Source organism: Hypanus sabinus, chromosome 6 (genome assembly GCF_030144855.1).
Source record: "Hypanus sabinus isolate sHypSab1 chromosome 6, sHypSab1.hap1, whole genome shotgun sequence".
NCBI lineage: Eukaryota > Metazoa > Chordata > Chondrichthyes > Myliobatiformes > Dasyatidae > Hypanus > Hypanus sabinus.
The window spans coordinates 145,909,368-145,933,936 of NC_082711.1; the positions used below are offsets into that span (position 1 = coordinate 145,909,368).

The 24,569-nt window shown below is 41.0% G+C and overlaps 1 protein-coding gene across 6 annotated transcripts in view; it reads right to left on the bottom strand.

Moving 5' to 3' along the window:
* Window positions 1–24,569, bottom strand: part of mtmr4 (myotubularin related protein 4) — a 151,560-nt gene that overhangs the window by 47,779 nt on the left and 79,212 nt on the right. For 5 of the 6 annotated variants that reach the window (XM_059973146.1, XM_059973147.1, XM_059973148.1 and 2 more), the window contains exon 4: window positions 6,485–6,601. In XM_059973146.1, coding sequence (XP_059829129.1) covers window positions 6,485–6,601 — 117 coding nt within the window. Of the gene's footprint in view, window positions 1–6,484; window positions 6,602–13,852; window positions 13,915–24,569 lie in introns of all 6 variants that reach the window. The other variant, XM_059973150.1, reaches the window with a different exon arrangement.

The following is a 24,569-nucleotide window of genomic DNA, read 5'->3' on the forward strand; positions in this document are numbered from 1 at the left end:
AACATGCACAGCAGTCATCTCCACCTAGCTGACAGAAATTGGAACAATAATGTACAGCCTACAACCTTTAATTAACACAATCAAGATAAAGACCCACCCTAACACAATTTACTATTTTTAAAAAAGGCATGTTTTCCCAGTTTCACCATCTTTTGGAGCTCCGTTTAGACATTCGCAGATGTAGCATCCACTCTTAACACCAAAAAAGAGAGCTAAAATGGGCATAGGCACTTGCATTTATATATTGCCTTTTAAAACTTTAGAATGTCAATCATAATCAGCCCTCTCTTGTTGAGAGTTCAGAACCTTTAGTCCATGCCAAGTCTCTTGCCAATATCTCTGAATCATCATCATAAACAGCCCTCGTCATCATTCACAAATGATCTCCTCTGTGTTACTGTATGTACTTGCTCTCCTCCCCTTAATCTACCTGTCCTGTTTAACATGTTCACTGCATCCCCTTTTTCTCCAGTGCTTCTCTGGTGCTGTCCTTAAGAGGGCTAGATTTATCTAATTCCATAATTCTGGATATTATCAAAGCTTCAGTCAAACTACCCAATTGAAAGAACAGGCCCACAGAAACTTGGACAAAGTGGCAAAAGATCAAAACTAGTTTATCAGCAGGAAACAGAAAGCAAAGGATTTTAACAAGTACAAGACAATCTGGACTGCATTTCTACAGGGCTCCAAGATCTTAAGTGGACGCCACTGAAGCTTAGTAGCTAGTGTAATGCTATTACAGCTTGGGGCATTCTGTAGTTTGGAGTACAATTCTGGCACCATTCTCTAAGGTGTCCCTCCAGGCTTTCTCCCAGTCAAAAGATGTGGTAGGTAGGTTAATTGATCATTGTAAACTGCCCCATGATTAGGCCTGGGTTAATTGACGTTATGAGATTGATGGGGGCTTAACGTGGCTCAAAAGGCCGACTCCACGCTGTATTGCTAAATAAAAGTTTTTAATAAGTAATTTTTTTGGAAAAAGGTGTATATTGTCAATATACATTTAAATGCAAGGTACGCAAAATAAGGAATTTGGATACATTTACAAAATTGGTAATGTTGTTTACAGAAAAATTAACTGCAGGAAATTAAAGGGATTAACAAGCAGGAAGAGATGTGGCAAATGCATTCTATCCAGAAAGTAGCATTTCATGCATTTGAGCCAGGTGGGGGGGGGGGGGGGCAAAAATGCCAAGGCAATATTCAATGAATAAAGATATTAAAAACAGTACAGAATTTATTAGGCAAACACGAGGAAATCTGTAGATGCTGGAAATCCAAAATCCAAACAACACACAAAATGCTGGTGGAACACAGCAGGCCAGGCAGCATCTATAGGAGAAGCACTTCATCAGGATTGGCGAAGGGTCTCGGCCTGAAAAGTCGACAGTGCTTCTCCTTAGAGATGCTGCTTGGCCTGCTGTGCTCCACCAGCATTTTGTGTGTTGTCAGAATTTATTGGGACCAAATATATGCCTCAATATTCCTGAAGCAAGCAATTCAGATAAAACAGGTGGTTAAGGAGGCATCTGGAATATTTGGAGTGATCTGGGAGTAATGGTGCATAGTTCCCTGAAGGTGGAATCTCATGTGGATAGGGTGGTGAAGAACGCTTTTGGTACGCTGGCCTTTATAAATCAGAGCATTGAGCATAGCAGTTGGGATGTCATGTTAAAATTGTACAAGGCATTGGTAAAGCCGAATTTGGAGTATTGTGTACAGTTCTGGTCACTGAATTATAGGAAAGATGTCAACAAAATAGAGAGAATACAGAGAAGATTTACTAGAATGTTACCTGGGTTTCAGCACCTAAATTACAGAGAAAGGTTGAACAAGTTAGGTCTTTATTCTTTGGAGAGTAGAAGGTTGAGGGGGGACTTGATAGAGGTATTTAAAATTATGAGGGGGATAGACAGAGTTGACGTGGATAAGCTTTTTCCATTGAGAATAGGGGAGATTTAAACAAGAGGACATGAGTTGAGAGTTAGGGGGCAAAAGTTTAGTAGTAACATGAGGGGAACTTCTTTACTCAGAGAGTGGTAGCTGTGTGGAATGAGCTTCCAGTAGAAGTGGTAGAGGCAGGTTCGATACTGTCATTAAAAAAAATTGATAGTTATATGGATAGGAAAGGAATGGAGAGTTATGGGCTGAGTGCAGGTTGGTGGTACTAGGTGAGAGTAAGCGTTCAGCACCGACTAGAAGGGCCAAGATGGCCTGTTTCCGTGCTGTAATTGTTATATGGTTATATTAAAAAAAGAAACAAAAGAACTTTTATGGTGCAATGACTTATCAAAAAAAATCAAAACAAAATGACATGCTGCAAATCCGAAATATAAATAATGCAGGAAATATATCAGGAGTATTCACGGTGATAGAAATAGAACTAACTTTTCAGGTCTTTGATCTTTCATCAGGATTTATCAATCTTCTCTGTTGAAGATGGCCAAAATACTACAGCAGTTGAGCCAAAATAATACATAAAGAATGAATTTCCATGGAAGAGGATGTTACTATTCCCCAAATCAGAAAGGCAGAAATATTTTTTGAAACAATGGGAAGAGAGATTGAATTGAGGTACATCAAACTCGAAAGTCAACAAAGTGGATTGAATGAGCAAATTCCTCTCACCAATATCTAATTTAGTTATGATAAGAGGAACCAGGGAGGACTTGGGGGGGAAAACTAAATCTTTACACAGAAGGCAGTGGAAATTTTGAAATCATTGCCAAGTAGTTTACTCTGATACTTTCTTTAGATGTACAAGGTTCATTGCAAACATTAAGGCTACAAAACAAACTGCAAAGTGGGATTAAGTTGGATGGCCTTTATGCCACAATGACCCAATAACTATCTTCTGAGCTGCAGCTTTCTATAATATCATGCAACATTGATGCACAAGTGCACCAAACATACACATCCCCTGAATTTTCCATGATACTCAACTGATCTTTGGCGAGAACAATTTGGTATTTACTCCAGTAACAGTGGGAGGACTGAAAGCATCATATTCAGGATTCACCACAAATTCTATCCCTTCCTGCCCATTGCTGAGGATAAAGGAAACTGTTCATAACCTTGACATCCAATTTAATTCAGAACTGGGTGTTCAATCACCTACCTCTATTTATAACAACAACCTTTTCAAAGAATGGCAACATCTTTACAAATTGCCTGTCAGTGTCAAACATACTTTGTAAGCCGATTCACAATGCAAGTACATAATATCTCCATCCTTCCATATAATACCACCCATCTTTACCTATGGACTATGAACATCTGCATATGGCAAGAGAAAATTCAAAAACTTAGTTATTCACTCCCACCCACCTTGCCAAAAAACTCTGGGGGAGCAAATTTTACTCAAATTTTTGGATAGTGACAGGTGAAACCTGTACAGGTAAATTTTCATAATCCAGGAGGAGTTGGATTGCTTGTACTTTAATGACAAGCTTCTCATTTCTCCCCTTCAAAAACTTATGCACATCCAAGATGACATTACAGATATTCCAATTTACATCATACTCTATTGGTATACCTAGTTATGGGCCTCAAGTGCCTTGGGACTAGAAAACACCTCAATTATAAAATTATCATCCTTGTTGTCAAATTTCTCTCAGTTCTATAAATTTTCTTTTATCCAAACCCAGTTAAGTGTCTAACTGTTTATGGTTAGATCTCTTGAGGATCTAACCTGGTCCGAACATAACTACATAGTTATAAAGAAGGCAAGACAGTGGCTATACTTTATTAGGAGTTTGAAGAGATTTAACATGTCAACAAATACACTCAAAAACTTCTATGGCTGTACCGTGGAGAGCATTCTGACAGGCAGCATCACTGCAGTAGCCCCTCCATACCAGACAAAGGACTGAAAGAAGTTGCAGAAGGTTGTAAATCTAGTCAGCTCAGTACCCAGGACATCTTCAAGCAGTGGTGGTGTCTCAGAAAGGCAGTGTCCATTATTAAGGACCTCCAGCACCCAGGGCGTGCTCTTTTCTCAATGTTACCATTAGTAGGAAGTACAGAAGCCACACACTCAGTGATTCAGGAACAGCTTCTTCCCCTCTGCTATCCAATTCCTAAATGGATATTGAACCCTTGGACACTACCTCACTTTAAAATATACAGTATTTGTTTTTGCATGTTTTTAAATTTATTCAACATGTATTCTGTAATTGATTTACTTGTTTATTTTTAATTTTATTTGTTGTTATTTTTTCTCTGCTAGATTATGTATTGCATTGAATTGCTCCCAAGTTCACAAATTTCATGTTACATGCAGGTGATAATAAACCTGATTCTGAAACTCTGGAATTCCATCTCCAAATCTTCATCTCTTCCCTTGTCAAGCAAGATGCAGGTTAAATTTGAATAACTTAAATTTGCTAATTATCTGACTATTTCCTAAGTATAATCCAATCATAAAGATTTTGTGAACTACCTATTGTTAAAAGGCACAATATAAATGCAAGTTTTTAAAAGTTAGGCTAGATTACACACTCAAACTCGGGAATAGATTTCAATGAACAATATTCTCACTTGGAAGTGTGTGGAATCTCTATATCAGAGATACACATTTACAGTGAGTGCAATTACATAAGGGACAATGATCAAACTCAAAGCAAAATACAATTCAATGCTAGTATCATTCAATGCTGTTATCTGCAACATTTGAAAAATTGGAAATTAGGGTTTGCAGATTCTTCAACTTCCAGTGATGAGGTTTCTTATTATTTAAACTATGAACACAAGTCCCATCTGATAAATAGATAGTTGTTTCCTCATCTCAGGCTATCTTGTCTTTTATTGAATCTACTATGTTCGTGAATTCAACTCAACTTCTAATATAAATGATTCATTCGATCCTTTCAGGTTATACATCTGCATGGTTACTCATTTACTATTCCCATAAGTGATCAGTTGGGATGTTCCAGTTGTAAGCAGCTTGTCCTACTCTTTCAAAATGAGGAGAACTGATGCAAATTAGACATTTCTGGAATATCTAAAAAGGTTAAATAAACAACATTTGGTTGACTGAATCAAAATGGTATTGGCATCTCAAACAGGTTCATTTTAAAATACAGGTTACAATTGGGGTCTATATAGTAAATGCATGCTGTGAAGAGATAATCATAACTTTTACATTTCTTGGTAGAACATTTAACAATTTGGCCTTCATCATTTAAACCCACAGTAACGTTTGTCTAAAACACTGCTTTATAATTAAGCTAATTGTTATCCATCGTAAACTGAGGGAAACTGCTTCGTTGAGCACTCCACACCATTCAGCACAGGAAGGGCATCCCAGTGGCCAAACATTTTAATTCTCATTCCCAGGTGTCAGTCCATGCCTCTTCTTGTGCGGGGATGAGACCACTCTCAAAGTGCAGGAGCAACGTGCTGTAATCAGCCTCAGCACCCTCCAACCTGATGGCATGAATATCAATCTCTCCTTCTATTGAAGAAATTCCTCCTTTCTCTTTTCCCTCTGATGTTTTACTTCTCACCTGCCCATACTTCTCCCTGGGTCCCTTCCTTCTTCTATCCTCCTATAGTCCACTCTCCTCTCCTATCAGATTCTTTCTTCTCCAGCCCTTGACCTTTCCCACCCACCTGGCTTCACCTATCACCTTCCAGCTAGTCTCATTCCCCTTCCCTCCCCCCACCACCTCAATTCTGACATTCTCCCCCTTCCTTCTCGGTCCTGAAGAAGGGTCTTGGCCCAAAATGTCAGCTATCAACTCATTGCCATAGATACTGCCGGGCCAACTGAGTTCCTCCAACATTGTGATTTGTATGTAGATTTTCTTGTGCTTTATTTGAAAATTAATAGAAGTAAATAAATGTGAAAGATTTAGAAGGAAATTATTTATCAACGAGTTGCTCATACAAGGTGGCAGTGAGACCCTCTAATCTTGTTGCTGCTATCAACTCCTTAGAGGGTTCAACACACAAAGTACAGAGGAAATAACTTGCATGGTTTGCACAAGATCAGACTCTACTTCGTGGAAGTAGAGTAAACTACACAGTGAGGGAACACTAAGCTTAAATAAATATTAAAGAGAAAGGGTGCAAGAGCCATACAGAAACCGCAGGGAAAATGGTCTTAAAAGGAAAAGGATCAAAACAAAGATAGAAGGAAGGAAAAAATTCAGACACATGGAGACCCACCACTGGAAAACAATTTCAATCCAGGAACAATGCCAACCTAAGACCAGAATTAGTTCAATTTGACTTGCCTCCATCAACTAAAGAATACCCTCCCCTTTCTTAACTTCTGGAATTTAATTCCTCATTCTTTTACACTTCAATAACCTGGGTGTATTACTAGATTAAAAGTGCATTCTCTATTCTCTTTAACAAAAGGGAGGCGACCACAAATAGCGGATATAGCAAATCTATAATATCTACTTATAAAAATTCTAAAAAGTGAGAGGCAACATTACAGGAAATTGAAGATGTTATTCATTGAAGTATTGCTTACATTGATTAAAGAATCTTGGTATTTAATGTGCAGCCTATAATTGGAAATAGCGATTATAGCATCATCTGCACGGCCTAGGTATTCCACACCTTCACCCTGGAGTACTGGAAAAGGAATCTGTAAACAAAAAAAAACAATGTTAAAATTGCATTTTTGGACAATTTTTCCCTTTAGTACTTGGATAAGAAACCAATTCATTGCTGCATTTTGGTTGCATTGCATTGTGGGATCAACAAAAATCTTCTCACATCACAAAATTAGCTTGCTCCACATCAAATTTACTTCCATCTTCTATCTGATTCGACTGACTTTTGCAGTAGTCCAATATTGATATTTAACCAGCACACCATTTCACAATTTTGTGTTTTTCAAAGATACAGTTGGACTGCATCCTTGAAACCCGAAAATTATTTATTTAGGTTAACTAAACACCCTTGTCTTCTCATACAAGTTGCTCCCAAAAACTATCTATGCACTTAATTAAAATAATAAATGTGGACTAATAGAATAAATGAAAGAGGAATCAATTTTTTTAATTATATCTAAATGAAGACCATAGTAAAATTAATCTCTCAAAAAGAAACAGAGGAAACAAGTGCAGTAAGAAAAAGTACAATGGAAATGAGATAAATTTGTGACGCATTGTGAACCATGTAACTACATTAAATATTATGAAATTACCGAAGAACGAAAATCCCCTAGACGGGTGTAGCAACAACAGGAACCAATAGTTGAGTAACAATACAATACTGCGCAAAAGTCTTATTGCCATTCCTAATAGAACGCTCTTCAGGACCGAGATCTCAGATGTTGTTCCCGGGATTAGTTGGAGCCAACTCCCAGTCCAGGTGTTACAGCTCCAAGTTTTCCTATCACCACTGGAATTACTCTGGCTTCAACCTTCCACATCCTCCCTATCTGCTCTGTCAAACCCTGGTATTTCCCCAGCTTCTCATTCTTTCTTCCTGATGTTACTGCCATTTGGGTTTGCCACATTTATTACTATTGCTTTCTTCTATTCCTTGTCCAATATTACCATGTCTGGTTGGTTGGCCAATACCTGGTTATCTATCAGTCTGTATTTGGAAGTTCCACAGAATCTTAGCTCTGTCATTGTCCACTACCTTCTCCGGTGTTCCCCATTTGGACTTGGCATGCACAGTGCAGATGTTCCTGTATACAGTTCCTGCAATTTGCACACTGCTCCTATGTGCTAGATGGTTTCAGCAGATTCCTTGCACAGCCTGCATCACGAGTCTTAAACGGTGTGATAGACCTTTGCTTCTATTGCTCCTGTACTGTCCCTCAGCCCTGCATTTCCAGCCATAGGGAGGACTCTCTCACGTCAGCCCATGCAATCGCTTGCCCTGCCGCAGCCTCTGATTCTCTGGCTCTACTTCACTCACTTCTACTTCCGTGTCCTTTGCCTGCTGTTTGAGGCATTCTCCCAGCAGGTCGACCTTGGATCCTTACATTAAAAAAAGGAGCAGCACTCTTTTGCACAGTACTGCATGTGGTAAACACGATAGAGAGGACAGGTGGGCAAAATGTGTATAAGAGGAGCAACAGGAGAACAGATGGAATAAACAATGACAGAATGGGAGGGATTACTGAGAAGGAACAAAAAACAGTGAAGTAAGATAACACTTCACTGAAACCTTTAAAACTTAATATTTTTGCTAAAATACCTAGGAGGCCTAAATTTATGGTAAACCGAGAAGAAATGAAGGTTATTTATTTACTTCTACATCAAATGCTCGGTCTTTAAATTTTCTTCCATACCCACATATTTCAAGGCAACTTTGAGAAATAAATTCTTGAAAGGGAGAAAATTTGCAGGCTTCACAAACAGGACAGTGAAACTGAACTGCATTACTCCTTGTTTTTAAAGTTTGGAATGGAAAAATGGAAGAAATGGCCTGCACTGTGTCACCAGGAAAAACCTTGCCTAAAAATAGCAGTCTGCCTGTATCGTGCTGAACTGTTTCAGTATGGCCCAGAGTGCAGTCTGCTGCTGGGAGCCTTTTCTCCCAGACATTTAGTGTGGCCCTGAACAACACAGGTGGTATCCCAGAACAGCATTCATAGAACTACTTTTGCAGCCAGTAACACCCTGCCTGCAGGCTTACCTACTATCAACCTGTCAGTGTGATTGAGGATATTCACTGAATGTGGATATATAATTAAAAAGTTTCTAACACTCAGAAATGTAAAAAGAAGTTTTCTTTCAAGACACCTTATTCACAGGTTATACGATGGCAGTTACTCCACAGTGAGTCCATAGAAAGGAGATTGAAAACTTGGCTGAGTGGTGTAATAACAACAACCTCTCACTCAACGTTAATTAAGACCAAGGACCAGATTGTAGTCTTCAGGAGAGGGAACCCAGTGCTCCATGAACCAGTAATCACTGGAGGATCAGGGGAGGAGAGGGTCAGTAACTTTAAATTCCTGGATATCTATCTCAGAGGACCTGGCCTAGACCCATCATATAAATATAACTGCAAAGAAAGCATGACAGCACCTCTACTTTGAGGTCTGTGGACATTCGGCATGTTAAAAACCTTGGCAAACTTCTACAGATGTGTGGTGGTAAGTGTGCTGACTGCCAACATCATAGAAACAACAATGCCTATGAGCGGAAAATCTTACAAATGGTCACGGATTCAGTCCAGTACATCACGGGTAAAGCCCTCCCAGCCACTGAGCACATCTACATGAAATGTTGCAATAGAAAAGCAGCATCTATCAAAGATCCTCACCACCCATGCCATGCTCTTTTCTGGCTGCTGCCATCAAGTAGAAGGTATAAGAGCCTCAGTACAGCTGTAAATCTACTTAGAGCAGGCCATCCTCAAAAATAAGTGACTGCGCAAGGGAAATGGTGAGGGAGGCAAGAAACGCATGACAACTTTGGAAGAGCTACAAGCTTCAGTGGCTGAGATGGGAGAGACTGCACATATAACTATTGCCCAGGTACTTCACCAGTCACAGTTTTATGGGAGAATGGCAAAGAGAAGCCACTGTTAAAAAAACTCACATGAAATCACAGCTGGAGTTTACCAGAAGGTATGTGGGAGGCTCTGAAGTCAGCTGGAAGAAGGTTCTGCAATCTAATGAAACCAAAATTGAGCTTTCTGGCCATCAGACTAAACTCTGTATTTGGCACAAGCCAAACACCACACATCAAAAACCGTGAAGCATGGTGGTGGGCTGCATCATGCTGTGATGCTGCTTCACTGCAGCAGGTCCTGCATGACTTGTGAAGGTCAAGGGCAAAGTGAATCCGACAAAATCCAGGGAAACCCTGATGCAGTCTGCAAGAGAACTGTGACTTGGAAGATTTGTTTCCAGCAAGTCAATAACCCCAAGCATAAAGCCAAGTTACAGAGGAATAGCTTAAAAACCAAAGTTAATGTCCTGGAGTGGCCAAGTCAGAGGTCAGACCTCAATCCAATTGAGAATTTGTGGCTGGACTTGAAAAGGGCTGCTCATTCACAATCCTCATGCAATCTAACAGAGCAACATGCACAAAATGCTGGAGGAACTCAGTAGGCTAGGCAGTATCTATGGAAAAAAAATACTGTTGATGTTTTAGGCCAAAACCCCTTCACAAGCACTGGAAAACAAAATCTGAGAAGATTCAAAAGGTGGGAAAAGGGGAGAGAGAAACACCAAGTGATAGGTGAAACTAGGGATGAAGCAAGGAGCTGGGAAGTTGATTGGTGAAAGAGACAGAAGGCTATGGAAGAAAGAAAAGGGGGGGAAGGAGATAAGGTGAGGGGGAAAGGGGTTTGGGAGGGCAATACTGGAAGATTGAGAAATTGATGTTCATGTCGTCAGGTTGGAAGCTACCCAAATATAAGGTGTTTCTCCAACCCAAGTGTGACCTCATCACAACAGTGGAGGAGGCTATGGATGGACATATTGGAATGGGAATGGGAAGTGGAATTAAAATGGGTGACCACGTAGAGACCTATTCAGACTCAAGATGCATCTACCAAATATTGACTTGAAGAGGGTGAATACTTGTACAATTATTTTGTGTTTTATATTTGAAATCAATTAGATCGCTTTGTGGAGACCTGTTTTCACTTTGACACAAAATATTATTTTTCTGTTGATCAGTGTCAAAAAAGCCAAAGCAAATCCACTGTGATTCAATGTTGTAAAACATGAAAATATCCAAGGGTGTGAATACTTTTTACAGGCACTGTATGTGGTGATGTGCATGTACTCTGATAATACATTCTACTTTGAACTCTGATCTCCACTGAGAATACAGGGAGGGCTTGAGTGACTTCAAAAAGGGAGGTGGGTAGACCAAACCTAGTGAGCTGGATGATGAACCATTGAATAACGAATTAATTTTGCTGCATCTAGAAAAGGCACAGCACTGCACGACAGACTCACAACATAAACAAGCTAGAATGCCTGGGTGGCAGGTGAATAGGAACACCACTGCTCACCTATTTACTTTCTATGTTTCATTTCAAGTAGACTTGGAAATATCAACATTTGTCTTAGTCAATGGATGAAAAGCCTGGAACAGTGGGTGTAGTACCACCACCAAATGCAACACTCGGGTTGTACTGGTGCTGTTGCAGCAGTCTCTGGCCCTACTGTGTGCACCATTTGGGAGAGTGTCGGTAGCTTTCTTTTGTTCAGTTTTAAATTTTGGATACATCTGCTTATAGAACTTGTGTTTGGTCACAAATGCTTTTGTGTCCTATCCTTTGCTTTGGGTGGCTGTTTCTTTTCCACTTTGCATAAGCAGCTCGTAAACTATAGTGGCAAAAGAAGCACTTAGCAGGTTTTAGATGATAATGCGAGCCAATAATTAGATAGAAGTGAGTTGTAGGCCTAACAAGGCAGGACCAAGAGTCACTTCATGGTATAGTTAACTGGCAAAGAAAGCGAATCGATCAGGGAATGCAAATCTAGGAAGTGCGTGGAAGAATCAAGCACACATTTTGTGCTATCTGGAACATAGGGAGCAAAGTAGGATTAGTATAAATAGTAGTTTACTTTTAAGAATTTAAATAAATATAAATCACTTGAACTTCAGAAGTTCTTAACCAACCCCTCCTCCCAAAGGTTTAATAATGCAGCCTCTGCAATGTCAGTCTTGCCTTATGTTTGGAATCCTGGACACTTGCTCCCCTGGAGGTTTTACATACGAGTAATGTCAGTTAATCCAACACCTTGGTAGCTGACTTGATGAGGTACAAAATTGGCAGACGTGCTCTAGATGTCCTTTAGGGAGATAGCGCGTACCCCAAGAGAGCCACAGTTTGAGACCCCAGACCAGAAGGAAAGACAGGTGGGTGACCATGGGAAGGAAGCGCAGGATAAGAATGACACTGTCTGGGGGCATCAATTCTAGAATTGGAAGTGTTCAGCCATTTTGGTCATTCTCAAGCATCACTAGATGTTCATGAAACCTGAGGTGGTAGGCAGGACAAAAGGAGCCCCACAGGACCCTCTCTAATCCTAAACCCCATAAAAAGGAAGTAGTGAAAGTAGGGGACTAAATTATCAGGGGGTTGAGAATCAGGTGTGTACTGACAAGGAGTCTCATAGGATGTGTTTCCTACCACGAGCACAAGCAGATCTCCCTAGACCTGTAGATAAGCGCCTGGCCAGAGCAGAGGTGAATCTAGTAGTCATTGTTCACATTGGAACAAAAGACTTGGGCAAGGGAAAGCGGTCAGTTTTGCAAAACAAAATTTAAAGGGTTAGGAGGGAAGCCTAGAGACAGAACTAGCTAAGTGGTCTTCTTAGAAGTTCTGCCTGTGACATGTGCCAGTCCAGATAAGGTGAAAGCGATTAGAAGATTTAATGTGTGGCTTAAATCATGGTGCAGGTTAGAGAGGCATAACTTTATGGGACATGGGATGCCTTTTGGGGCAGATGGAACCTGTAACGCCAGGATGGGGTGCATTTGAACCGGAGCGAAGGGGCACTAATGTACAGGCAGCCCCCAGGTTACGTACGAGTTCCGTTCCTGAGTCTGTCTTTAAGTCGGATTTAAATGCAAGTCGTAACAAGTATATCCGGTATTATTTAGCATCAGTTAGTCAAACGTTTGTCTTAGTACATATTTTACCTTTCTACGTATATAAAACACTTAAGATTCCAATAATTAAACCACTGCATTGCTTAGTAATAATTGTAGCTTTCATCAGGGCAGGGCCTTTCACATGCTCCATTATTCTCACTTTATACTTTAAAATTGTTCCGATCGTTGACCGACTGTAGCCTAACGCTTTTCCAATGACCGATGACGTTTCACCTCTTTCCAAACACTTTATTACTTCCACTTTTATTTTCAATCATGATCACTTCCCATCAACTGAACAGAAGCACTGCAGGCACCGGCTCCCGAGGTCCACTGACTCCCAAGGACTACCGCACTGAATTCCCCAGGTTCGAAAGGCCACTGCACTGACACAGGTTAAATGGGACAAGTGGGCTGTGCTGGGTTTGGGTACTGTATTTGATCCTCTACAATATTCTGCGTGGGAATTTAAACTGGAGGTGGCAGTGCTTTTTAAGATCGAGTTGCGAGCTTGACATCAATCCGGCATGGGAGCGGTCTGTCACTGGATTGAACTCGGCAAACTCTGTTCTCAATCCCGGCGCTGATCTCATTGCGCCACCAGCCAACCAGCCATCCAGAACGGGGGGGGGGGGGGGGGGCGGGAGATCAGGGTGAATCTTGCTAAGAAAAATTTTAAGCCAAATACAAAGTTACACACTCAACACAGTGTCAACGGCAATGACTTAAAATGGCAGACAGTGTCGCGATCCAACTTAAAATGGCGGACGGTGTTCTCCTTCCTCGGTTCGTAAGTATGAGTTGTCCATAAGTTGGACTTTCATAACTCGGAGACTACCTATACTGGGCAGACGTATGCTTCAGTTAGTTGACGACTATTTAAACTAGGGAATGGAGGCGGGGTGGTAGGCCAGGCTCAACGGTTTAAACACATTAGTGGAGAATATCATTCGGACATAGACTGACCATAAGCCTCAAAAATATAAAAATGGATCAGGATAGGATGAAAAAAACACCATTAGTAGACTAAGGATGCCTTTTAAGAACAAATGCAATTTAAGTATAAATGCAAAAAAGTATTAAGAATAAAATAAATGAGCCGGAATTAATTACGTGCACACAAGTATGATATAATAGCAATAACTGAAACCTAGCTGATCTCAAACGATGATGATGACGGTAATACATTTATAGTTTTCCTAACAAAATCAGTCAAGTTCTTGCCATTTCTTGAGAACAGACGAACTTCCACATCAGCTCAACTTTAGCATTACATACATAGATCAAAATGTACTTTGAAGACAAACCTCAGTTCAGGGCTATTTCTGCTTTTGTGGTCCTAGGTACTTTTCCACTATTCAAATAAACACTAGAAATAAAATGAAATAAGGGGAAATTATTGTTTTTCACATGCTGAGTCTGTTGCAGGAAAATGAGAAAAACCGAAGTTCTTTAGGTAGAATTCACAGAAAATAATGAAGGAATTCAGCAGGTCAGGCAGCGTCTATAAAAAAAGAACAATCAACGTTTCAGGCTGAGCCCCTTCATCTGGACTGGAAAAAGAGGGGAAGACCCCAGCACAAAACAGTGGAGGGAGGGGAAGGAGGACAAGCTAAAAACTGATAGGTGAAGCCAACTGGGTGGGAAAGATAAAGGGCTGGAGAAAAAGAAACATGATAGGAGAGCAGCGTGGAGCAAAGAAAAGGGAAGGAGGGGAGGTGACAAGCAGATGAGGAAAAAAGGTAAGAGGGCAGATTGGTAAGTAGAAGAGGAGGGAACAGGTGGGGGGGGGGGGAGAGAGATAACAATTACCAGAAGGAAGCTAGAAAATGAGCAGTTGCTCCTCAATCCTGAGAGTGGCCACATCATGGCAAGAGGAGGCCATGAACTGACATGACAGAACAGAAATGGGGACAGGAATTAAAGTAGTTGGCCACCAGGCCAGTTAAAATGGTTGCCCACTCTTGGCAGAAAGAAATGGGGACGATTACCAGGGAAGGTTTGGAACACCGACCGTTCCACATAGCCAACGAAAAGGCAGGCATTTCTGGGGCCCATGCAGGTGTCCATAGCTACCCTTCGAGTTTGGAGAAAGTGCTGGGAGCCAAAGGAGAAACTGTTGAAGGCTTGAACCAGTTCTGCCAGACAGAGGAGGGTGCTGGTGAAGGAGAACTGGTTGGATCTTTGTTGAGAAAGAAGTGGAGAGCTTTAAGGCCTTCTTGATGGGGGAATAACAGTGTACAGAGACTGGACATCCATGGTTAAAATGAGGCAGTCATGGCCAGGGAATTGAAAGTTGTTGAGGAGATCAAGAGAATGAGAACTGTCATGAATATAGGTGGAAAGGGACTGAACTAAGGGTGATAGAATGGAGTTGAGGCACGTGGACACAATGTCAGTGGGGCAGGAAAAGGCAGAGACCATGGGCCTACCTGAATAGTCAGGTTTGTGTATACTGGGTAGGAGGTGACATTGCTCAGTGCAGGGTAAGGGAACTCGTTGTTTGATGGCAATGGATGGGTTATCTCCAGAGTTGATGGTGATGGTGCAGAGAACAATGGTCTGAGTGGGGTCCTTTTTAAAGGGGCAGGTAAGAAATGGTGTCCAAGAGTTGCTACCAGTCCTCAGTAGAGGTTGAATCAACACACTACAACAGCACCCCCTTTGTCTGTAGGTTTGATGACAAGGTTGAGGTCATTGTGGAGAGCGAAGGCCACGGTGTTCGGAGGGAGTAAGGGTCAAGGTGGAGAGAGGAGTGTTGAGGTCAAGCAGGTTGATGTCTTATTGGTAATTTAGAGATGAAAAGACCTGGAGCAGGCAGAGAGCCAGAGCAGGGTGTCGGGTTTGGGAGAAGATGCCACTGGTGAAGGATGGGGATTTCTTGCCAAACCAATGGGCTTGGAGATGGAAGTAGAGCCTGGCATCATGGCAAGTGCGGAACCTCACTGAACTGTGAGCAAAGAAGGAAAAAGGTAAGGCCTTTGCTGAGGACAAAACATTCTGCCTCAGAGAAAGTCAGAGAGAATGGTTCATCCACGGTGGGGATTAGAGCTGGGATCGGAGGGGGGAGAAGAAAGAGTGGAGAGTTGACAGCATCAGAGAAGGGGTGAGGGCTAGGGTGTTCAAGGAATGTAGGGCAGGAGGAAGGAGGAGGCTTTGAGGTCCCGAGGTGACGGAGAAACTTGAAATATCCTGGGTTGGAGAGTGGTGGGGGATAGGAAACCATGAGGCCCAGTGATAGTGAGGAAAGTCTCGGCTGGGAGTGCAGTGGATTTTGAAAGCCTGAAACAAATTTTACAGAACTCCTTCCTAGTAGGAACAGTTATTATGCAAATAGTTTTTTCCATACATGTTATTCTTTGTTACGAATGATGAACAACTCTGATGGACAGAAGGGTACAAGATCGCCAATGCCCCCCCCCCCCTTTAGAGAATCGCAAATCGCTACTATTTCGACGCTGTTATCAAGGAAATGAGAGAGACAAAAGGGACTCTGCCAGGGCACTTGTTATTGATAAACAGCTCATGAAAATTAATGAGAAAGAGGCACAGCTAAGGTGGAATGTCTCCTCCTAACAAAAGCGGAACGGAACCACTGATTACTGCTATTGTCTTTTGGAGAAGGATTGTGAACTTGGTACTGTTCTATTCATTGAAACCCCTCAGGGGGCAACCAGAGTGGGCTGGTTTTAATGGATTACATCATCTCAACCTGATTGACACCTGAGACCCCCAGACCCCATGAATAGGGATAAAAATGAGGTCTGGGGAATACCCCTCAGAAACACTAGTGAGCATCAGAACCCCCATGAGACGGGTGGGAGACTGGAAATCGAGCAAAAGGTCGGTAAATTTTAACTCAGTGTTTTGGTAGCAAGACCGGTGGGGGCTTGTGTGTGTGTCCATCCTTGCCTGGGTGACGAGTCCGCTACGGAAGAATGGTCTAGCTAAAAGGACGGAGGGGTCATACGTGAATGGCCACAGCAACAACGCATTGACGGATCAAAATCGTAAAGGAAAGTTGGCAAGTTAATAGCTGTTACTGTTCTCTCTCTCTCTCTCCAACAATTGAAACACCGCGACCAACAACTACCGCAGCCTGCATGACCTGAACTGAACTTTATATTTCCATCTGACAATTCATTATCCCCTAGACAATGATAGAGCTTATTTCTTATTAATTATTATTATACCCGCACTTTTGATGACGTATATTATCTGTATATTTGCATTGATATTATTTTTGTGTATTTTTACTAATAAATACTGTTGAAAATAGTATCACCAGACTCCAACTGACACTTTTATCTTTGCTGGTAAGACACCCAATTACGGGGTTCGTAACACTTTTAAAGTTAATATTAACATGCCCTTTCTGGGTAGGCAGAATAACTAAATCTTGCTGAAAAACCTTACCAAGGATAATTTAGCCAACACTGGGCATAAATAAATCTGCATATGCAGACTAACAAACAGCTCTCACATAAAACTGGAGGAACGCAGCAAGTCAGACAGCAGCTGTGGAGAGAATAAACTATTAATGCTTTGGGCTGAGACTCTTCATCAGGACTGATGAAAGATCTGAGCTCAAAATGTCAACTGTTTATTCTCTCCATAGATCCTGCCTGGCCTGCTGAGTTCTCTCAGCATTACATAAGATTTCCAGCATCGGCAGAAATCTCTTGCATTCTGAAAAACAGTTCAACTGTTTTAAGCTCCCATCATGGAAACAATGCATCTTTATTGACCTTGCTTCGGAAGAGGATTCAAAGCAAGTGGTGCCGAATAACTAATACTTCAATGTTGCCAAGAAGGCCCAATGCAACAGTCAAAACCTCTTTTGAAAGGCAAATTTCAATTCTTTTCTAGATAATTGCTGATTATCTGATTACTGATCTAGAAATCCATGGTAGTATAGCAGTTAGCATGATGCTCAGGGCTTCAGAGTTAGGAGTCCAATTTCAGCAGCGTCTGTTGGGAGTTTCTGTATGGAATGCATGGATTTCCCCCAGGTACTCTGGTTTCCTCAAACAATCCAAAGAGCGGCCAGGTAGACTGACTGGTCATTGTAAATTGTCCTGTCATTAGATTAGGGTTAAATTGGGGGTTGCTAGGGTGGCATGGCTTCAAAGGCCGGAAAGACCGTACTCCATGCTGTATTACTAAATATAACAATTTGATATTAAGCCATAGTAAATAAAGTAGAATTATGGATATTGCCATCTCAGCAATACCCTGGCTAGGCAATCCTACGTCAAGGAAATGAGATCTACCCTCGTCATTCCAATCCTCTGGATAAACATGAATGACTGGTAAAAGATGAAGGATAATGCAGGTTGGACACTAAAGCCAATTCATTCCTGCCATCATGGCCAGACCTACACTGGTCATTATATTCATCATGATTTAATAGCTAAAGTAATTCCTGTTGCTGAAAGTATATTGGAGATTTCCAGAACCACAAAATCCAAGGTTGAAGTACAGAAATATATCATGAAGTAGTTCTCCAATACAAATACATACTTGATCTATCTGATACACGTTACATTGCATACAACTATTTGAATAGAGAAGCACAGTACTTATTAAAACTAAATGGTTTGCTTTTCTATTGTTACGAACCCCGTAACTGGGTCACTTACCAGCAAAGATAGAGAGGTCTGTTGAAGTCTAATGGTACTATTTTTAACAGTATTTATTAATAAAAATACACAAAAATACTATCAATGTAAACATACAGATAATATACGTCGTCAATACTAAGTCTACAAGTGCGGGTATAATAATAATCAATAAGAAATAAACTATTGTTGTCTAGTGGATAAATGTATTGTCCGATGGAAATATAAAAGTCACTCAGTTCATTCAGGCTGCAGCCTTTGGTTGGAGTCAAGAGAGAGATTTTTAGAAACTTGCCAGCTTCTCCTTTTTATGATTTTGATCCTTTGAGAGTTCCGTTGGTGTGGCCGGTCACTTGTGGCTTCTCCTTTAGCTAAAACCATTCTTCTGTGGTGAGCCTGCTACCCTGGCAAGGGAGGTCGCACATGGGCCCCACCGGCTTTGGCTATCAAACACTGTCACTGGATTTCCAGCATTTCTCCTGGTGCATCTAAAGGGGTTGTTCCCCAGACCCTCTTTTATCAATACTCATGGGGTCTCAGATGTCAATCAGGTTGGGACGAAGCAATCCCTCAACCAGCCCACTCTGGTCATCCCCTGAGGGCTTCAATGAATAGTACAGTACTCAATACACAATTCCATCTCCAAGAGTCAATGGCCGTTATCCGTGGCTTTGTCTTGCTGAGGCCAGGACACATTCCAAAACCTTGAGGATTCTCTCTCATTTCCTGGGTCCCAGACCCGAATTAATAGCGATCTTGCGATTCTCAAAAAGGAGGGGGCAACTTTGTACCCTTTGACCCCTCAGAGTTGTGGCACATTCGTAACACTATCAAAATGCAACTTATACTGCTATTTCCAGTGAAAGAAGCCCAAATGCATCATTCTAAGTCTCGACCACTTGACAGGCTTCCATTACAAATGGCAAAAAGAAAACAGCAATTCCATAACAGCTTCAATTTACTTCAAGGTACAAATGAGATACAAAAGAGATGTTCTTGGTTGTTATTTCTTCCTGCACTAATCGCATCAGTTAGCTATTCTAGTCAACATGTTACCGGAGGGATCTCCTGGTAGTTCAAAATATGTAGTGAAAAAGCTAACTAAAATTACAAAGGTGAAACAACAGATCATGGATCTGTAAACACTACAAAGGATTATGGAGGTAATCCTGTTTGCATTCTAATAAAGGAGTCAGTGAAATTCAGGCCATAGGAATGGATAAATTTACATTAACATCAGAGCATTCAGGACATCTTCAAGGAGCGATGCCTCAAAAAGGAAGCATTCATTACCAAGGACTCCCATCACCCAGAACCTCCCTCCTCTCATTGCTACCATCAGGGAGATGTAGGAGCCTGAAGGTACAAGCCCAATGATTCAGGAACAGCTTCTCTCCCTCTGCCATCACAGCTCTGATTGGACATTGAACCTTTGAACACTACCTCACTACTTTTATTTTTTCTCACTTTACACTACTTATTTAACCTTTTAAATGTATATTTTTACTGTAATTTAGTTTTTGTGCTGCAATGCACTGCTGCTGCATAACAAATTTCGCAACATATGCCAATGATATTAAACCCGATTCTGATGACTAGCATGACTGACATGCAAAATAAGATTCTAAAACTAGCCTATCTAGCAAGAGGAGCAGCTGTGAGTGCTCGCCACTGTCAAATATAGCTTTCCACAATCTACTCTTTAAAAGACTCCATTTAACTTTCACTGTAAAGGGCAAAGTATCAACCCACCTCCAGCCAACTCTAAAGTCAAAAACTTGAAACCCGATATGACAATTAAAGATGTATACTGGTAATCAGAAACCAGATCTGGGATGTTAATGACCGTCAATAACTTATTTTCCCTCGTCTGTCAGGTTACTGGGAGAAGTCCTGGCAAAAAGTCCAAACTTGACTTAATGTTACAGGGAGAAAATGGAGGAAATATAGTGGAGCGGGACTGAAAAAAAATGTTAGTTTCATGCAAAGTCACAAATAGAAGGGTTGTGTGTGGTGGTAATAATTTCCTGAGGTGTGTATTTCAATGCGAGGAGTATTGTGGGGAAGGCTGACGAGCTGAGGGTGTGGATTGACAGGTGGAATTATGACATTGTAGCCATTAGTGAAACTTGGCTACAGGAGGGACAGCACTGGCAGCTTAATGTTCCAGGGTTCCGATGTTTCAGATGTGACAGAGGCAGAGGAATGAAGGGTGGGGGGGTGGTGGTGGCATTGCTAGTCAGGGAAAATGTTGCAGCAGTGCTCAGTAAGGACAGATTAGAGGGCTTGTCTACAGAGGCCATATGGGTGGAGCTGAGAAACAGGAAAGGTATGACCACATTAATGGGGATGTATTATAGACCACATAATAGTCAGTGAGAATTGGAGGAGCAAATCTGTAGAGAGATAGCAGACAACTGCAGGAAATAAAGTTGTGATAGTAGGGATTTTAATTTCCCACGTTTTGCTTGGGACTCCCATACTGTTCAAGGTCTAGAGGGGTTAGAGTTTGTAAAATGTGTTCAGGAAAGTTTTCTAAATCGATATATAGAGGTACCGACTAAAGAGGATGCAATATAGAGGTACCGACTAAAGAGGATGCAATATTAGATCTCCTATTAGGAAACGAGTTAGGACAGGTGACGGAAGTGTGTGTGGGGGAACACTTTGGTTCCAGTGATCATAACACCATTAGCTTCAATTTGATCATGGATAAAGGTAGATCTGGACCTCGGGTTCAGGTTCTAAACTGGAAAAAAGCCAATTTTGAAGAATGAGGAAGGATCTAGAAAGCATGGATTGGGACAGGTTGTTCTCTAGCAAGGATGTCATTGATAAATGGGAAGCCTTCAAAGGAGAAATTTTGAGAGTGCAGAGTTTGTCAGTTCCTGTTGGGATTAAAGGCAAAGTGAATAAGAATAAGGAACCTTGGTTCTCTAGGGATATCTAGGAACTCTGATAAAGAAGAAAAGAGAGATGTATGACATGTATAGAAAACAGGGAGCAAATAAGGTACTTGAGTATAAAAAGTGCAAAAAAATACTTAAGAATGAAATCAGGAGGGCTAAAAGAAGACATGAGGTAGCTTTGGCAGTCAAGGTGAAGGATAATCCAAAGAGCTTCTGCAGGTATATTAAGAGCAAAAGGACAGTAAGGGATAAAGTTGGTCCTCTTGAAGATCAGAGTGGTCGGCTACGTATGGAACCAAAAGAAATGGGGAAGATCTTAAATGGGTTTTTTGCGTCTGTACTTACAGGTGGCCCCACTTTTCGAATGTTCAATTTATGACAACTCACTGTTACGAAAGACTTACATCAGTACCTGTTTTTGCTAACCAAAGAGGATTTTTGCTTTTACGAAAAAAAAGACGCCCGCTTTATACGTGTGGTTACCCCGAGAAAGACTACAATGATTGTGAAGCCTTGTGCAGGCAGCTGTTTGTGCATATGTGTACGCGCCGATTTTTTTCTCCAAATCGATTTTGGTTTGCTGCCACCCTGAGTTTGACAAGTGAAACTACACCGTACCTACAATATTTCTACTTTATATAGGGTGTATATTTATTTATATCATTAGAGCAAACACAAGGAAATCTGCAGATGCTAGAAATTCAAACAACACACACAAAATGCTGGTGGAACACAGCAGGCCAGGCAGCATCTATAAGAAGAAGCACTGTCAATGTTTCTGACCGACAAAGGGTCTTGGTCCGAAACATTGGAGTGCTTCTCCTTATAGATGCTGCCTGGCCTGCTGTATTCCACCAGCATTTTGTGTGTATTATTTATATCATTCCTGCTGTTACTATATGTTAGTATTATTTTAGGTTTTATGTGTTGTTTGCTTTGATTTGGTAGGTTATTTTTTTTGGTTCTGGGAACGCTCAAAAAATTTTCCCATATAAATTAATGGTAATTGCTTCTTCACTTTATGACATTTCGGATTACAAACAGTTTCATAGGAACGCTCTACCTTCAGATTGCAGGGGAAACCTGTACTAAGGAAACTGGCACGGAGTCAATGGAAATAAGGCAAATAGGTAGTGAGGTCATGGAAACTATACAGATTTAAGAGGAGGAGGTGCTTGCTATCTTGAGGCAAATCAAGAGTAGATAAATCCCTAGGATCTGACAGAGTATTCCCTCTGACCTTGAAGGAGACTAGTGTTGAAATTGCAGGGGCCCTAGCAGATATATTTAAAATATCAGTATCTACGGGTGAGGTGCCAGAGGATTGGAGGATAACTCATGTTTTTTGTTTAAAAAAAGCTCTAAAAATAATCCAGGAAATTATAGGCTGATAAATTTGACTTTGGTAGTAGGTAAATTATTGGAAGGAGTACTAAGAGATAGGATCTACAAGTATTTAGATAGACAGGGACACAGCTTTGTGCATGTTAGGTCGTGTTTAACAAATCTATTAGAGTTTTTCAAGGAGGTTACAATGAAAATGGATGAAGGGAAGGCAGTGGATGTTGTCTACATGGACTTCAGTAAGGTTTTTGACAAGGTCCTGCTTGGGGGGGGGGGGGGGGGGTTAGTTAGGAAGATTCATTTGCTAGGTATACATGGTGAGGTAGTAAATTGGATTAAACATTGGCTCAATGGGAGAAGTCAGAGAGTGGTAGTGGAGGACTGCTTCTCTGAGTGGAGGCCTGTGACTAGTGGTGTGCCACAGGGATCAGTGCTGGGTCCATTGTTATTTGTCATCTATATCAGTGATCCGGATGATAATGTGGTAAATTGGATCAGCAAATTTGCTGACGATACAAAGACTGGAGGTGTAGCGGACAGTGAGGAAGGTTTTCAAAGCTTGCAGAGGGATCTGGACCAGCTGGAAAAATGGACTGAAAAATGGCAGATGGAATTTGTAATACAGACAAGTGTGAGGTATTACACCTTGGAAGGAAAAAACAAGATAGAACATACAAGGTAAATGGTAGGGCACTGAGGAGTGCAGGAGAACAAAGGAATCCAAGAATACAGATACAAAATTCCCTAAAAGTGGTGTCTACAGGTAGATAGGGTAGTAAAGAGAGCTTTTGGTACATTGGCCTTTATAAATCAATGTATTGCGTATAAGAGTTGGCATATTATGGTGAGGTTGTATAAGGCATTGGTGAGACTAAATTTGGAGTATAGGGTGCAGTTTTGGTCACCGACTTAGAAGAAGGATATTAATAAGGTCGAAAGAGTGCAGAGAAGGTTTACAAGGATATTGCTGGGACTTGAGAAACTGAGTTACAGAGAAAGGTTGAATAGGTTAAGACTTTATTCCCTGGAGCGTAGAAGAATGAGGAGAGACTTGATAGAGGTATATAAAATTATGATGGGTATAGATAGAATGAATGCAAGCAGGCTTTTTCCACTGAGGCTAGGGGAGAAAAAAAAACAGAGGACATGGGTTAAAGGTGAAGAAGGAAAGTTTAAAGGGAACATTAGGGAGGACTTCTTCACACAGACAGTGGTGGGAGTGTGGAATGAGCTGCCAGATGAAGTGGTAAATACAGGCTCACTTTTACCATTAAAGAAAAACTTGGACAGGTACATGGATGAGAGGTGTATGGAGGGATATGGGCCAGGTGCAGGTCAGTGGGACTACGCAGAAAAATGGTTCAGCACAGCCAAGGGCCAAAAGGCCTGTTTCTGTACTGTAATGTTCTATGGTTCCATGGCTAAATTGTCAATCAAGCAATGGCCAAAGCTTCAATATCTTAATGGATATCATGAATATCGCGGAGTTCCTTATCATGACATCCCAATCACTTTATTTAACAAGTTGCAATCATTGTCACAACAAAGTTGCAATACTTACATCACTGCTCTCTTCCAAAATTTATTTATATTCAAGTTTGTGATCAAATTTTAAAACAAACAAGAATCTGTCAAAATAGCATACAACTTTAATATGGAGCAGGCAGGGCAGAGATAGATATTATCCTGACATTATTACTATAATGACATTTTAAAAATACTTTCATGGCATTCAAGGTAGCAACAGGTACCATGTAAATAGAAGCCTTTTTCAGCAAGATGCTCAAATAGCAATCAATCTCTAAACCAGAATAATTTAGTGATTTGTAGTGATAAAGTAGAAGACCAAATAATTGTGGTGTACTTCCAACCAGTACATTTGGTGAACACAATATGATCTCCTCTGCCTTGGGGGAAATCATTTATAGATCAGACCCTGGGGGATCATATGGATCAGACGAGAACTTCGCATTCAACTTGCAGGTGAGATCCTAAGTTTCAATTTCCTACCACTTAATTCTCCATTGCACATCCACTCTTTGACTCGTCTGACCATAACAGGATAGGTAGCTTCTAAAGTTAACAGTCCATGACATTGGCTCAACTTTGACCTTTCCATTCTTTTAATTTTATTTAGAGATACAACATGC